This window comes from Sebastes fasciatus, chromosome 16 (assembly GCF_043250625.1).
Source record: "Sebastes fasciatus isolate fSebFas1 chromosome 16, fSebFas1.pri, whole genome shotgun sequence".
NCBI classification, from domain to species: Eukaryota; Metazoa; Chordata; class Actinopteri; order Perciformes; family Sebastidae; genus Sebastes; species Sebastes fasciatus.
This window is the reverse complement of record NC_133810.1, coordinates 5,594,632-5,610,650: the sequence shown is the minus strand read 5'-3', so window position 1 is coordinate 5,610,650 and position 16,019 is coordinate 5,594,632. Positions and strand designations below refer to the sequence as shown.

The 16,019-nt window shown below is 41.8% G+C and overlaps 1 protein-coding gene across 4 annotated transcripts in view; it reads right to left on the bottom strand.

The window, feature by feature from the left end:
* tmem132e (transmembrane protein 132E) overlaps nucleotides 1–16,019 on the bottom strand; it is a 451,229-nt gene that overhangs the window by 67,165 nt on the left and 368,045 nt on the right. For all 4 annotated transcript variants that reach the window (XM_074609980.1, XM_074609982.1, XM_074609983.1 and 1 more), the window contains one exon: nucleotides 3,819–3,959. In XM_074609980.1, the coding sequence (XP_074466081.1) occupies nucleotides 3,819–3,959 (141 nt within the window). The remainder of the gene's footprint in view (nucleotides 1–3,818; nucleotides 3,960–16,019) is intronic.

Below are 16,019 nucleotides of genomic sequence, written 5' to 3'. Positions count from 1 at the left end.
CATTGAACAGGCTGTGTGAAAGGGACTTATGTCTCTCCTGCAGAAGTTTTTGTTAGGAGTCAATATTGGCACTTAAAAATGTGCTCTGAGTCCTCCCTTGTTAAACACTGAATCATTCAGAGCAAAAAAAAATGACTCATCGTATTTCTGTTGTCCTGACTGCCACAGTGGTAATGCCACTGCCACAGCTCTTTCAGGAACATTATTCATTTGAAAGCCATTGACCGCGATCAATAATGCATTGGTTCATGTGGCGTTATCAACGAGCCGCTGCTGGAATGGGCCTGTTCCAGATGGAGGGTTACAGAAGAATAAATACGCTGAATAATTCCAGCGCTGACTGAAGACTGATCTGATGAAGAGACAGCAGATAAGAGGAGAATAATAAAGAGAGGAGAGTGATGAAGAGATCAACAATACGCCCCGAAGGGAAAACATTGTCACCTCATTTCCTCAGTTTCAGGTAATTTTGAGTAAACAAAAGCAGCTGTTCAAACAGATCTGGTACTCAGATGTGTTCACAATGAGATGCTGCTCTGAGCATATTTGTCTTTTTTTTGGGGGGGGAGACGGGAGTATGAAGCGGCTTTAAATAGTGAGCAGTTACTTAGTTTGCTGTTTAAATCTTGCACAAAAAGACATATGAATGAGAACAATTATTGAACTTAGAAAACATATTAGAGCTCTGCTTATTGCTGAATTGAGTCGGGTAATTAGGGGAAGAATTGTCTCGAGAATTTGTGTATTTTTGGGGCTCATTACTGTAAAGTCTTAGGCTGCTGCACATCCTGCAGAATAAACTCATCCACTCAAACAAGAGAAAGAAAATAGAAGGTGCTGAAAGTGGGATAACATAAACTGATCCATTAAATGAGTTACAGGTCGGTGTTTGTCAGGTTAATTGTGAAGAATTAAAGAAACAATGGGAGTGATTTTTGTGGCTCCCTTAAATCCTGTTGTGTTTTTTTATGCTTAAATCGGTAAGAAATACATCGCTCAATCAATTTGATGGGAATGAAGCATCAAAAGGTGAATTCTTCCGTGACTATGACTCTAGATCCCGATTGTTTGTCTGTTTGGCTTTGGGTGGTCACAGAATTGGCTGAGTTCTTGACAAAATGCAGCATGACACGTTGTTTCTCTATCCATGCTTGACCCCCTACTGGACATTTCACACATGGTGACAGGGTGGCAAAGATTACATGACAAGGGTCACTAAATATAGCAAGAAAGGCTCCCACGAAGGCGCTAAGAAGCAAACAAGAGAGGAAGGGTGGATTTCTTTTTCAGGTGAGGCCACTCTGCCTTCTGCCTCTCTGTCCTTTCTCTCGGGGAGTCCATGGGGATGCCAATATTTAGACCAGCACTCGCTAATGTCTCCGAGGCTCGGTGATAACCAGCCTCACTCCCAGTGCCTCAGCTCCTAATGAATTGAACGCATCACATATTGTGATTTATGGTTGTAAATTTTTAGTTGCTTTCTCTCAGTGGAGCCAGCTCACAGGCCAAACTGCAGCCATATAAAAACCCATGAGCAAAATGAGATTGATGTTCACTGTGTTAATGTGCAAGCAGCTGTTTAAAGGATCAGTTCACTCTAATTCCATAAAACAAAAAGAGAAACTTATTTTCTCACCTACCCATAGTGGCGTCCATGCAGATAGTTTTTATTTGCAGACTCTGAGATTCCTGCCACCACTTCTGTACAATTGAGGTGAATTGAATTCTAGGTGTTAAACAGCAATTCAAGAAACGGTGTCCTGGTTATTCTGGATAACCCATAAACTTTACTGTTGATAGTTTTCATTGGAACACTGGAACATTGGAGCATCATGCTTCAATTTCAGCTCGTTACATACATACGGTCTTTTCAAAATAAAATTCCGTCCTCACAGGAAATTACTTGGTTATGTTTAGGCAACAAAACCTTTGGGTTAAAGAAGTGGTGTAACTTCAGTACGGACGTTACGTGACAAATAAATCAGCGTTGACTGCTAGATCACACGGGACAGCAAAAGCGATCTCCTTGGTGAACGTCTGGTGTTCTTTTAGGACCTCCTCTCTTCGAGGCACGTTCTCATCCCTCAACTCATCACATACCGCCGCTTTGTCCCTTTGGCATCACTTTAGGTTTCGCCAACAAAACCACTGAGTTAGGTTCACGAAAAAAAAACAATATGGTTGGGCTTAAAATTACTACGTTTGTAAACTGAAAATTAAACTGAACGCTGTGAACACGGGACACAAACGATCAGCTGATTGTAAAGTGAAAGTGAAACTTAACGCACGGGACACAAACAGCGGTCTCCTGGATGAAAGCCTTGTGTTTGTTGGACCCATCCAACTCCGCTCACGCCCACCCTAAGTGTGTCTTTTCACCATTTAAACTACGTCTCCACAGTCACTCCCAGCGCACTTTCACTGAGCATTTACTGTTACCACGGATGGGTTTACATTGTAGTAAATGGAAAGCCCGGTGAGATCATACAGGCGGTATAGAGTGTCTTGTGCGTTGATATCATGCGCCCACGGCCGTAACAAAGCCTCTGTGTTTGACGCCCTGGGAATGAGAACGGGTTGGGATTACATATGAATTGATTTTGTGGGATATGTATGAATTACAGTGCATTACCGTTCATTGGTATAGCTACAAACAGTGTATGAGACCAACCTGCTGAATAAGTATTATTGTGTTTATTGTTATCTGTGTATCGTTAGTCTTTTGGAGAACCAAACCTAAGGGGGTGGTAAATGGACTGTATTTATATAACACGTTTCTAGACTTAGTGACCACTCAAAGCACTTTACAACACAAGTCAACAACACAAGACGACTGCTTTACCCCTACCTAGGTATGTAATAGTCCCCTCACCATTTGAAATGGTCTTGAACCGCCACTGACTTTCTACCAAAGAAATAGTACCTAAGGAAACTGTGGAAACAGACTATGGAATAAAATGTTGCTGTTGAATTTCTTTTTAAATATAATCTTTCACTCCTCTGAAAGCATCAAACATCTCCAACCCGTCTCCAATTGACCTCCATTGCATCGGAGTGGAGGCAGATCTGCCAAAATCTGTACTAATGAAACCAAAACTATCTCCCTGGCTACATACCACTTCCTTTGTCATGTAAATTGACCCTTTAAGCTGCCTCCAAATGTCGGGCTGTATTCCTAAAAGCAGGCGAGCAGATGCATCAATAGGCTATACACCATTTAGACTACATTAAGCTTGCAAATCACTTAGCAACTCTAGTTTCAGTATTACCATAAAGTTGCATTTACCGTAGAATCTGCCCAGACAGAGTCCATTACGGCCCCGTCAGACACTGCAGGACTGTGATTAGGTGTTTTTACTCCTTTGAGGAACTTGGCATAATTACTGTTCTCAGACAAGATCTCATCTCGGAGGTATTTTAAAGCCCGCAGTCAGAACCGTCTACCTCATCACTCCACGTAGACCGAATTAACAGCAGATGTAGTGAGACTAAGCAGATAACATCTCCGTTCATTTAACTTTGTGCTATAAAGCAGGGGGTGCTTTTAGTCACTGCTGTGGGACAAAGCTGTATTTTATCTTCCGGAGCTCCTGGGGCATTTACAGAGAACGCTGTATGCTTTTAAAAGCTACCTTTAATCAGAGGGCGAACTATGACTGTTACACGCAAGGAAGCCTTTCCGGAGACCTTTTGTCCGTTGTTAAGGAAGACAAATATCGCTGTCTGCGTGGCAGGAGCGAGGGCAGGAATCACCAGCTGCAGCAGCAGCAGTTGGTCAGAGAGCCGCGGTGTGTTTAGGCCCGGGGCTGTTGACTTACCCCTGTTTGACTGCTTTGTTCTTGTTCACGTCGATGGTGGTGATGGAGTGCTTGGCGCCAGACTGAACCTCCCAGTCCACCTTCCACTGGGCGTTCTTCGACTTGGTCTCGAGCAGGTTCACCCCTTTCTTTGCTTTGACCCTGCAGGAAATGGCGAGGGGGGGGGGAAGAATGGGACGAGTCAATTTTATTAGAGGGGGTTGATTTATGTGCAAGGTCGGAGGTGAGCGCCCTCTGTGTGCAGCAGTCCTACTCCTCGCATTGCGTCATGGCAAAAGCAATTGCACAGATGAATCAATAACAGAGATGAATGAAGATGACAGAGCAATGATACATGAGACCAGAAGGCTAGGACTGCTTCAGGTCACAGGGTCCACTAATAATCCCTGTAAAATCAAATCTACCATGCTTTATACTGCACCCACCGGGCATTTATACACTAACCACTGACACCTGAAAGCTTCCAAATTCAGTTCACATGAAAACATTTAGACACACTAACTAATGAGGCATTTCATATAAATAACAGATTAAATGACGGTGGATTTCCCAAACACATCAGGATACATTATTGATTGTGAGGTGAAATCCTCCTCCTACAACCCTCAGCTCCTCAGGGAGGCAGGTCAGGGTGAGCTACAAAACCGGGACGCCTGGAGCTGGTAGGGATTCACATTGTTTTGCTCAAGGACACTTCAGCAGGGAGGATGTTTGAACGTGGAAACCACTCATACTCCATGCAGCCCCTTAATATTTCAGGTTCTCATTTTAAATAGACCGGGGACTGAAATACATTGCGTGGAAAATGTATACCTCCTACTTCTCTTACACCATATAGAGAATAAATAATGCCAGTGAACCTAATATACATACTGTATGTGTAATCCTCCAAACATTCTCGCTCACAGACCTAAATAAACAGACATGTATACACAAATGCATCGATCATAATCTTAACTTTACGGTGCCTGCGGAGATTCTGCACGTTCACAGACTGAACATGCATGTGTGTATACAGTTTGCACACACAAATCTGCATAAATCTGCATGTTCCCCCCACAAAAATAACTAATGTCCCAAATCCGTCTGTTGATAGAAGAGAAGATAAATACAGCAAATACCAGGCAGCAACCTCCGGTTCTTAACTTAGACGTCCTTAAACTTAAAGAAGTCAGATTGTATAGAAGTCTCTGAGATAATGAGCCTACTTCTCACTTGATTTATTACCTCAGTAAACATTGTTAACATGAGTTTATGGTCTCAATCGCTAGTTTCAAGTCTTCTTCAATACAGCATGATGTTCATTTAGTAAATTATGGTCCCATTTAGAGTCAAATAGACCATAAAGCAGGGGATGCTTTAGGGCGTGGCTACCTTGTGATTGACAGGTCGCTACCACGGTGTTGTCCGGTCTGGGAGTTGTCCTCGTTTTCGTCTTACAACTATAACCCGTTCACAGTGTGTTTTCAGTTCATCAAAGTTAATTATAACATTTTTGGTCGCCTAAAAATGTCTTATTCAGCGTTCAGTTGTACTTAGCTCCATCCTCTCGTGTCACTTCTGGTTCCAATAAACCAAGATAGTGACAGCCAGAATGCAGAACTCGAGGCTTCAAAACGGTAGTCCGCAAACCGATGGGTGACGTCACGGTGACTATTGACATCTTATATACAGTCTATGGTAAATACTTAGATAAATAGCTTCAAAAGAAGAAAGCTATAAAAGAGTACAAAATGACAAGATATACAGCAAGCACTTTCCCATTTCATTTCTTAAAGAACGGTCAGGCCTTGACTTATAATTTTTCACATCTTAAGATATTTAGCTGCAGCATCCTGATAAAACTGGATTCAGACTTGAACTTGTTGAAAAAATGTTGACTGTGAAAGTAAGCAGGCGTTCAGAGGAGAAATGATATATGTGTATATTGACGACAGCGCACCTTAAACCAAGAGGCTGTCCAAATCAGCGATGAATAATTTGAAATTTTCTGTCAGCTGAGCAACAAACCAGCTCTGGCAGCTGTCCTTTGTGACTTTACCTAGACGTGCTATTAAGGTGTCCACTGTCAGAATAATAAACAGCAAAGAGGAAAAACAAAAGCACTCTCTTCTCCCCCGTTATTATTGTGATTCTGGTTATTTGACCACGGAGCAGCCACGCCCGACTCCTGCACCGATGGAGACAACAAGCGGCCCTTCCACAGACATGCAGAGCAAATGGAGATCATCGATCTGATGGTCTCATTTTCATGAAACACAAGACAGAGATGAATTATTAACATATTTGGCTTTTGTTTGTCTGCCTTCAACACAATTCACTAAAAAGAAGACTGAAGTTAAAGGGGACGTCATGCTCACTTTTATATTACTTGTATTTTGTGTTTCTACTACGACATATTCACATTCGTCTGTCTGAATATACCTGTATTCACCCTCTGTCTGAAATGCTCTGTTTTAACGCCTGTCTCTTGAAAACCCCCTCCCGAAAAAGATTTGCTCTGATTGGTCAACGTTTTTCGGTCTTCCGCATCTGCGCTGCACTGCAGCCGGGAACGTGGAAGTGGCGTTACTTAAGTACGGAAGTTACGCAACAAATAAATCAACATTGACTTCTGGTTTCACACGGGACACAAACAGCGGTCTCCTGGACGAAAGGCCGGTGTTTTCTTCACTCACCCATCCAAACCGTCACTCCCAACTCGTCAAATACCGCCGATTGGGAGGCTCCCCTCGGTATCGGATGTACCGACGCACGGAGGCGCCCTTTAGCGACAGTATGTGACGAACCGGGCTTTCAACTAACTCCAATGTAAACCATCCAGCGGTGTTATCTGACGGTCGGAGCAAATGACAAAGTATTAATAGCGTGAGAGTCCACTCAGGGCGGGCAGGAGGGGTGGTGGAAACTAGGAGACCGGTGTTCGTGTCCCGTGTGGGACTAAAAGTAACGTTGAGTCGTTAGTCAGTGAAGTTAACGTCAACCACAACCATCTCCTAACCCTACCTAAGTGGTTGAGTTGCCTAAACCTAACTTCCTGTGAAAACTGAAGTTTATTTTGAAAGGACACTATGCATGTAACGAGCGTATATTGACACGCCGTCCCTCGTCCGTCCAAAAGTAACGCAAGGGGAATACCGTGTGCGTCGTCTCCGATGCCGAGGAGCACGGACCAAGCGGCGGTATTTGACGAGTTGGGAGTGAGAACGTGTTGACCATCCACTCGGACCTCCTCCATACACAGTGTTTGTCGCTCTTTATACTTCTTGGTTCACGATTACGTGGATTAAATATGCATTACTTTCAGTAGGTGTAGCTATGAACAGTGTATAAGAACAGAGAAAAGAAAATCTCACTTTGTACATTGTGGTCACAAGCACAAGGAAAATAATTGTAATTCTGTATTAAACACTTCATGAAAATGACATGGAGAGTATCAGACAGTGTTGTCAAGAAGGTTGTCACATTGGTTTGGAAAATATGAGTGCCAATTGCTGCTTTCCTGCAGGCCAAACTCTGGGGATCTTAATGACTTTTGCCTCGTTTACAGGAAAGCACAGTGTCGTTTTTCTCTTCCCGCCATGACATCACTGCTGCTCTGGACAAACTCGCTGAACGCATTACCCCTAAATCATATTTTTCTCTCAAGTGTCTCATTTACATTCGGATGAAAGTTTGAGCGCCCCCCCCCCCGCCCTCCTCCTGCGACATCTTCCAGATCGTTCCATTTATTTCTTTGACAGATAAAAAATCTGAAGTCCCGCTGAGGTGTTTCCATTTGCTACGCCAACCTGCGCTCAGTGCGTCGGCCACTCATCCATGATTTGTGAAAGCAATTGACTTTCAGCTGAAGCCGTCTCTCCCCTTCTCCAGCCAGAATAGGCACACGGCTCCGACACAATCTGGGTTTTAATGCCAACCATTCTCAGTTTGCTGCTGATAGTATTTAACAAGTGATTAAGGGCAAGCTAATTATAATCATTAACTTATCATTAGCCATCGAGTTCAAATTAATAACCTACTGTACACACAGTGGTCTCAACGAGTCCCGCAAACTTAATGACAAAATTACACAAATTAATGTAATTTAGAGAATTATGATTCATGACTAACTACACTATTGTAGACTATCCATCCATCCATCTTCAACCGCTTATCCGGGATCGGGTCGCGGGGGCAACAGCTCCAGCAGGGGACCCCAAACTTCCCTTTCCCGGGCCACATTAACCAGCTCTGACTGGGGGATCCCGAGGCGTTCCCAGGCCAGTGTGGAGATATAATCTCTCCATCTAGTCCTGGGTCTTCCCCGTGGTCTCCTCCCAGCTGGTCGTGCCTGGAACACCTCCCAAGGGAGGCGCCCAGGAGGCATCCTTGCTAGATGCCCGAACCACCTCAACTGGCTCCTTTCGACGCAAAGGAGCAAGGACTCTACTCCGAGTCCCTCACGGATGACTGAGCTTCTTACCCTATCTCTAAGGGAGACGCCAGCCACCCTCCTGAGGAAACCCATTTCGGCCGCTTGCACCCGCGACCTCGTTCTTTCGGTCATGACCCAACCCTCATGACCATAGGTGAGAGTAGGAACGAAGATTGAACGGTAGATCGAGAGCTTTGCCTTCCGGCTCAGCTCTCTTTTCGTCACAACGGTGCGGTAAAGCGAATGCAATACCGCCCCTGCTGCTCCGATTCTCCGACCAATCTCACGTTCCATCGTCCCCTCACTCGCGAACAAGACCCCGAGATACTTAAACTCCTTCACTTGGGGTAAGGACTCATTCCCTACCCGGAGTAGGCAAACCACCGGTTTCCTGCTGAGAACCATTTGTAGACTAAAACTAGAAATACTCAACTCCGTGAAAGCTTTTGTATTTGCCGTCCTAAACGTGCCATGTCTGGTACAAATCCTCCCATCAAAAGTGATGTATTTTACTTCTCCAATTTGTCTGAAGTAAACAGACGAAGCACAGGTTGCAGCTTCGGAAACATTGTTTCTTGTTATTGCATTGTCTTCTTTCATCAAATCCCCCCACATTAGAGGAAATACGGCAATTATCTGATACAGCTCCGTCAAGGGGAGATGAAACAGAAATATGTAATGTTTAAGAAATCGCCCTGATCAAGCGCGTTGCCTTTGATGTGAGTTGAAAAGGGGGGAAACGTAATACCCGCAAACGACTCTCACTAAATGAGGTGACCCAGTTGCTGCTTGTGAAAACACTGATCATAAGAGATGATAATTACACATTACTGTGGGGCACGACCGTTTCCAGTGGTCAGGATGCAAACGCCGGTAAATATTTATATTCATTACCTACACTCACCAGCAGCTTATAAAAGCCACTACATATTCATCATAATCTTTTTTAGAGAGCCCGCATATTGCACAGAACCAATGTTTTTAATCAGACAGTCCCTTTTTCACAGACTCTGGTTCATTTTTGCACCACAAATGAGAGGGGATGAAGCATTACCCACGGGAGCGCCACATGAATCGGGCTCCCGTTGAACAGTGTTAATGCTGATTAATGAAAGAGCATTGCAAATGGAAAAGCTGTACGGCAGTAACCAGCAATAATACACGCCCAAATTCTCAGAAAATCTCTGTGAGCCGTGCTGCTGCTGCTGCTGCAGGAGGAGGAGAGGCAGTGTAAGCCACTTCAGCTAAGACAGAGCTATTACTTACTCATTCCACACAGATGCCTTCTGCCATGGCAACACCTATTAGACTCCGAGTTGGCAGGCGGACTGCTAAACAGGAGAGCTTTTGGTCAACACATTTCAGGCCAGATTTCTGAGCTGCCTGTTTCTGAGCTCCCTGGGGTTATCAAATTTACTCTCGTATTCAGTGGTAAAGTCAGCACTGTCCCGCAGCTCGAAATGACGACAACACACTGCGATCAGTCAGTGATCGATACCGAAATGACTTCATCAGCTGCTGTGATTTTGTAGCGATGCCTATTGCAGAGAGTTTGGAAGAAAACTCGTCACATGCTGGAGCTGTAAGACCCTTTTAAACATCCATCTGTACAATACTTTTATTTCTAAGTGCTTAGCACAGAATGCTGTTAAAGTAAACGGGGGCAGCGTTTCACCTCCACTACTTGGTCCATACAATCTACATTTACTATCATTAGTTATAGAAAAAGAAAACCAACTAACAACAGGGGAAGTATACGCAAAGTTTAAGTATAGTTTTAGCCATCTTTGTGATTACTGTGCCACTAATGGTCGTGTCTGAAGGGTAACATGCAAATTGCGAAACTCCTGCGAGATTTAGGCACTGATCTCAAACAGTTAAGGTTAGGCATTGACCTCAAGTGGTTGAGTTTTTCTCCAAGTACATGTGGTATTACAAGACAGGACGGGCCGAGGCTAGCTGGTTAGTATGCTCATTTCAGTAGATATCTCTGCCACACAATACATAGACGTCTTTGACATTAACGTCAACACCTCTTCACATTCTGTTGATAATGTTATTTAAAATTAAAATTCTATCCAGATCTTACACGTTGCACCTTTAAAGACACTACATATACAAATGTACTCAACAAAACTTTAAAGTCCTTCTCTTCAATACGTTGTATGCTCTTCCCCTCTTATTACAGCTTCCTCGTCTCTTCTTTGCAGCTGCTTGTACTCGAGAGTTTGGATGACTCTCCGCTGGGCACCGAGGCCTCATGTCCTCATGACCCATTTATGACATTTGCTGCCAGAAATCATGTCAGCTGCCATGCCACACACTGTAATTTAATGGAACTGTCTTCTGTTAATAAATAAAATATGCAAACTAGGATTCAAATCAAGTCATAGCTCCCCAAGTCTTTAATTTTTCCTTAATGGCCCTTTTAAAGAGTATTTATTGAACAGATTTAAGGAGAACGTCCCCGCAGGCGACATAATGAGACTGACTGTATAAAAATGCATTTTCAAGACATTAATCACTTTAAATCTTGACAATGAAATACAATTTTAATAGTCTAGAGTACATATGTGTACTCTATTGCATTAATCTAAATGTTCATTACAAAAGGGGTTCAGGGTAGACAATTCAAGGTGCGTGGATGCGGGGATATAGGACAGTGGCGTATCCTGATAATGATGCACGCTGTCAATGGCACTTGTTGACTTTTTGTAAGCGTACCTGTTTTGATGCTTGCATACACACCACCAGTGTGACATATGACTTAATAATGTCACAGGACCGCTCCACATAGAGACACAAAACATATGAGAATATCTCTCCCGATAGCCAGAGATGTGTAAAAACCTGTGATGGAGTTTTAATTCATACACTTCTGAATTGCTCTTGTCTGGAAGAATTTTATGAATACATTGTTGGAATAGCTTAAGATATTATAAAGAAAATGAAATTTCATCTGACCTTAGGGTCTTGGGAGACACAAAAGGATTTAAAGGTGCTAAATGCGAGATTGGGGACGTTTTTATTGCCTCCGCACGGCTCTAAACATGTCAAGAGCTGAGCCGGCGGCTACCAGCTGAGTGCTAGAAACACTAATAACAGTAGAAGCAACGGCAGTGGGGCAAAAATATGCACTTAAATGCATTCGCGGCCAGCCCGGCGATGTAAACAAATCACGGAAAAGTTGTTTTATGCTCTGTTAATGCTCTGGATATCGTATAGAGAACCTTTAATGTGAACCAAAATAAAAAATACTTCGGGCACAGCTGTGGAAAAGTGTGTTCTACAAAACTGCAAATCTGACCGTCGTCCTTCACAGTGGTTGAATGAATTAACATCCTATAGTACACCTGAAAAGATCTTGTGTAGTGTGAGGAGGAAACCAGCAACGTACGGAACAACATGGGGCTCTTTTCTGGCTTTAATTACTACCATCATTACACCCCCATGGCTGGTGAAGTAGTATGGAAATGTGTCCTACTGTGCTCTTATTGTCTACTTCCTGCTGTTTACAACATACTGTACATTAAAACCTCACACCATTGAACTTTATTTGATTCTATTCTATTTTTAAATTGTGAACGTGAGGCTGTGGGTGTGAGGTGTTTGTCTGTTTTTCATGTGTATTTGTTTATGGGAAAAAATGACTATTTGGCATCAATAAAAACATCTTTAAAAGAATACAAATAATGTGACAGGACTGACACTGTTGAGGGTTTGAACAACCCCCTTGTGTCCAGCAGCAAGATGTTGGGTATCACTCGTTTCCCTGTGGACTAGAGTGCATTGACCCAAATACATTTTTTATATTAGGATGTTTAGTGAGGGTCTGAGGCAATGTTAGGGGATCGTGCTAAACATGTGAAATGATTGGACGACATAAATTCCTTAAAGCAAGCTCCAGATATAAATCAATTTAAGAAGATGTACCAAAAATGTTTTTTTTGGGATGAGTTGATATTTGGGTTGTGCATAGTAACATTGAGGTAGTTATGATAAATACAGGGATAATTGTTTGAGTTATGGAGAATAGGTCAGATCATATACATGTAAGTGTACACTTCTTCCTGCTACTTTATGAACATTTATTTGCGATGTCCGTTTGTATTGTTTATGAGATTAGGTCTGCTTAATTTATTATTACTTTTAAACTTTCTTTTTGAAAAAAAATCTTTTATCTCTCTGTGAATTTTATTTAATTGCAACTTATCTATCTATATTGAGTTTTATTGTATTTTTATTGTTTTATTTTATTTTTTTCTTGTTGTGAAGCACTTTGTAAAGTTGTTAAAAAAAGTGATATACAAATAAAGTTTACATTATTATTATTATTATGATTATATGTTTACTGTGCATTCTATTTGTTTTGTTTTTATTCGTTTTATGTTTGAAATAAAATAAATAAAATAAATAAAATAAATAAAATAAATAAAATAAATAAAATAAATAAAATAAATAAAATAAATAAAATAAAATAAAAATAAAATTAGTCTATCTGAATTGGTTTATTGAGGTATATTTCTCTAAACATCAGTGAATATGAGCATCACTTAAGTATACACCAAATTAAATCTAATGTGTTCAAATGTGAAAATAGTTGTAATTGTTTGAGACAAAAAAAGAAACCTGCTTTCTGAGGAAGCTTTGTTATTAATGAAACACCCCTGAATAACCCTATAGAGGAAACTGGACACCAACCTGAGAAATACTGTAGGGCTGCAACTAATGATTATCTTCTCGATTAATCAATTAGTTGTTTGGTCTATAAAATGTCAGAAAATGGGGAAACAATGTAGATGAGTGTTTCCAAAAAAGCTCAAGATGACATCCTCAAATGTCTTGTTTTGTCCACAACTCAAAGATATTCAGTTTACTGTCATAGAGGAGTAAAGAAACCAGAAAACATTCACATTTAAGAAGCTGGAATCAGAGAATTTTGACTTTATTTTCTTAAGAAAAAGACTTATTTCAACATTTCCCAACACGGTCTGCTGCTGGTCTTTTCATATAAAACGTATTCCTCCTAAAAACGTCAGTAACCACTAACAAATTTCCCCGGCTCCGTAATGGTTTCCTCGGCAGCTCTCGAGTGACAAACATGGCTTCGCCCTCCGATCACAAGCGGCAATCTTATCAATCATCTCAAGCACTTTGATATCTATGGTGTTTATCTTCACAAGTAAACAGCTTTGAGGTTTTCCTGACAGCGGCACAGAGACGTACAGCTGGAAAGCCAGACGGGTTGGCGAACCTGCCAGGGACAGACTCTTTAATGGGAGACTCCGGAAATTAGAATATGAGAAGCTGGGGAAATATCACAGAGAAGATTACAAATATGAAACCGCAGCTGCTGGTTTGCACATGCTGAAACTGATTTATTTCTGGTAGGTGAAAATGAGCAATGCTGCCGGAGTGATAAATATGACTTCTACAAAGTATGGCATATAGTTAACAACAGCACATTCCTGGTTATTAACACCCCACATCTCTTTACAAAACAACCAGACTTAGGGCCAACCATAGCTGCTTGGTTTTAAAGTAGCAGCTCTTTTCTTCCAGCTTACAGCGCTCTGTAATTAATACAAATAATAAAGTCACATTGGAACAGAAGAGATGAGTAAGCCAGATAATTATAGCAGAGATCCACCACAACATCTACTGCGGAGGTAAGACATCACCACGCTAAACACTGCATTTATAAAACCTTTCTTTTTATCTGGAGGCTGATGCTTTTTACCATCAAAGTCTGACGTTTTTATGTTGCTCCTCCGTTCTCCATTTTTGAGCATTTGAGATAAGTGACGGTTATGCTTGGAGGGAATAATGTTTCAAATTCATCTCATTGTCTGCTCCGAAACAAGACAATGTTTTATAGGTAAGGCTGACGTTATTCTACATTTTTCACATTGGTTCCTACTTAACATGCAAATCTTAAAAATGCAGGCCACAAATATACACTCACCGGCCACTTTATTAGGCACACCTGTTCAATTGCTTGTTAACACAAATAGCTAATCAGCCAATCACATGGCAGCAACTCAATGCATTTAGGCATCCAGACGTGGTGAAGACGACTTGCTGAAGTTCAAACCGAGCATCAGAATGGGGAAGAAAGGGGATTTAAGTGACTTTGAACGTGGCATGGTTGTTGGTGCCAGACGGGCTGGTCTGAGTATTTCAAAAACTGCTGATCTACTGGGATTTTCACGCACAACCATCTCTAGGGTTTATAGAGAATGGTCCGAACAAGAGAAAATATCCAGTGAGCGGCAGTTGTGTGGACGGAAATGCCTTGTTGATGTCAGAGGTCAGAGGAGAATGGGCAGAGTGGTTCGAGATGATAGAAATGCAACAGTAACTCAAATAACCACTCGTTACAACCAAGGTATGCAGAATACCATCTCTGAACGCACAACACGTCGAACCTTGAAGCAGATGGGCTACAGCAGCAGAAGAACACCCGGTACTAGCAAGGTGTACCTAATAAAGTGAGTGTATATTTCCTGTTCTAAAAAGGCTCAGTATTTTCTTGAAACAGCTGGGCACTGCAGTTTTTAGCAACAGGCTGTTCTCTTACACCGTAAATGCACTGCAATTCGTATGCAGCTATTCCACAAAATCAATTTATAAAACGGCGCACAAGGAGGAGGTCGGGGTCAGGAGACTGCTGTTGATGTCCTGTGTGAAACCAGAAGTCAACGTTGATTTATTTGTCACGTGACTTCCGTACTTAAGTTATGCCAAAACCACGATCTTTTCCTAAACCAAACTAAGTTGATTTTTTTTCCTAAACTTAACCAAGTTGTTTCCTGTGAGGACGGAAGTTGATTTTGAAAAGACCGGAGTGGAAATTGATGCTGGACATTTGCAGGGAAACGCATGAAAAATGAAGAATAACTTTTTATACTATATCATACGAACCTCTGTATGAGAATACGTCGTTTAGCAAACATTACTCAAACTGGAGGAAGCGGAGAATTTGTTGGGGACTATTTTCAGACGCGGATTAATACACATTTGGTGTAGCCCTGTCTCCTAAAAATTACGTTCCCATACAACTAAATTGCATCCTCAATTACGTTTGGAGATTCCGCGGAAGGCCGCAGCCAGTGACGTAGTTCAATAAGTGACGCGCAGAGCAGATAACGTAGCAGATCAAGCGACCGTTAATGAAAGTTAGGTTCTATAATAATGAGTATAACAACCGAGAAAGTCCACAGGTTGGAGGGGTGGTGGATGGGTCAAACAAACACAGGACTTTTACTCCAGGAGACCACTGTTTGTGTCCCGTGTGTAACTAAAAGTTGTAGTCATTTTAAGCCAAACCATGATGTTTGTTTTACTAAACTTAACCAAGTACTTTTGTTGCATAAGTAACCCTAAAAACTAAGTAAATCTATGTTGGAAGTTTATTTTGAAAAGCCACTATGCATGTAATGAGCTGAAACTGGGGCCACTGACCGAAGTGTCGGTATTTAATAAGAGGGGAGTGAGAATGTCTTGAATGACACAGAGGAAAAAGCTTCAGGCTTTGGCCACACAAACAATACTTGTTTGAAGGGTCAATTGATGGTTTCGATCTTTTCATGGGATTTGCTGACAATAAGAGAAATATAGAATATCACCAGCATTGTCTTTTCAAAGCCAGAAATATGAGCATGTGGTGAAGTCATCTTTGAATCAAAGCCAGCAGATGCTGTATACTCACGATGAGGTGGCGAAAAGTGGAGTACTTCCCCTTTAAGGAAGTATTTAACAGCTGATGTTATGGTCTGCTGAGG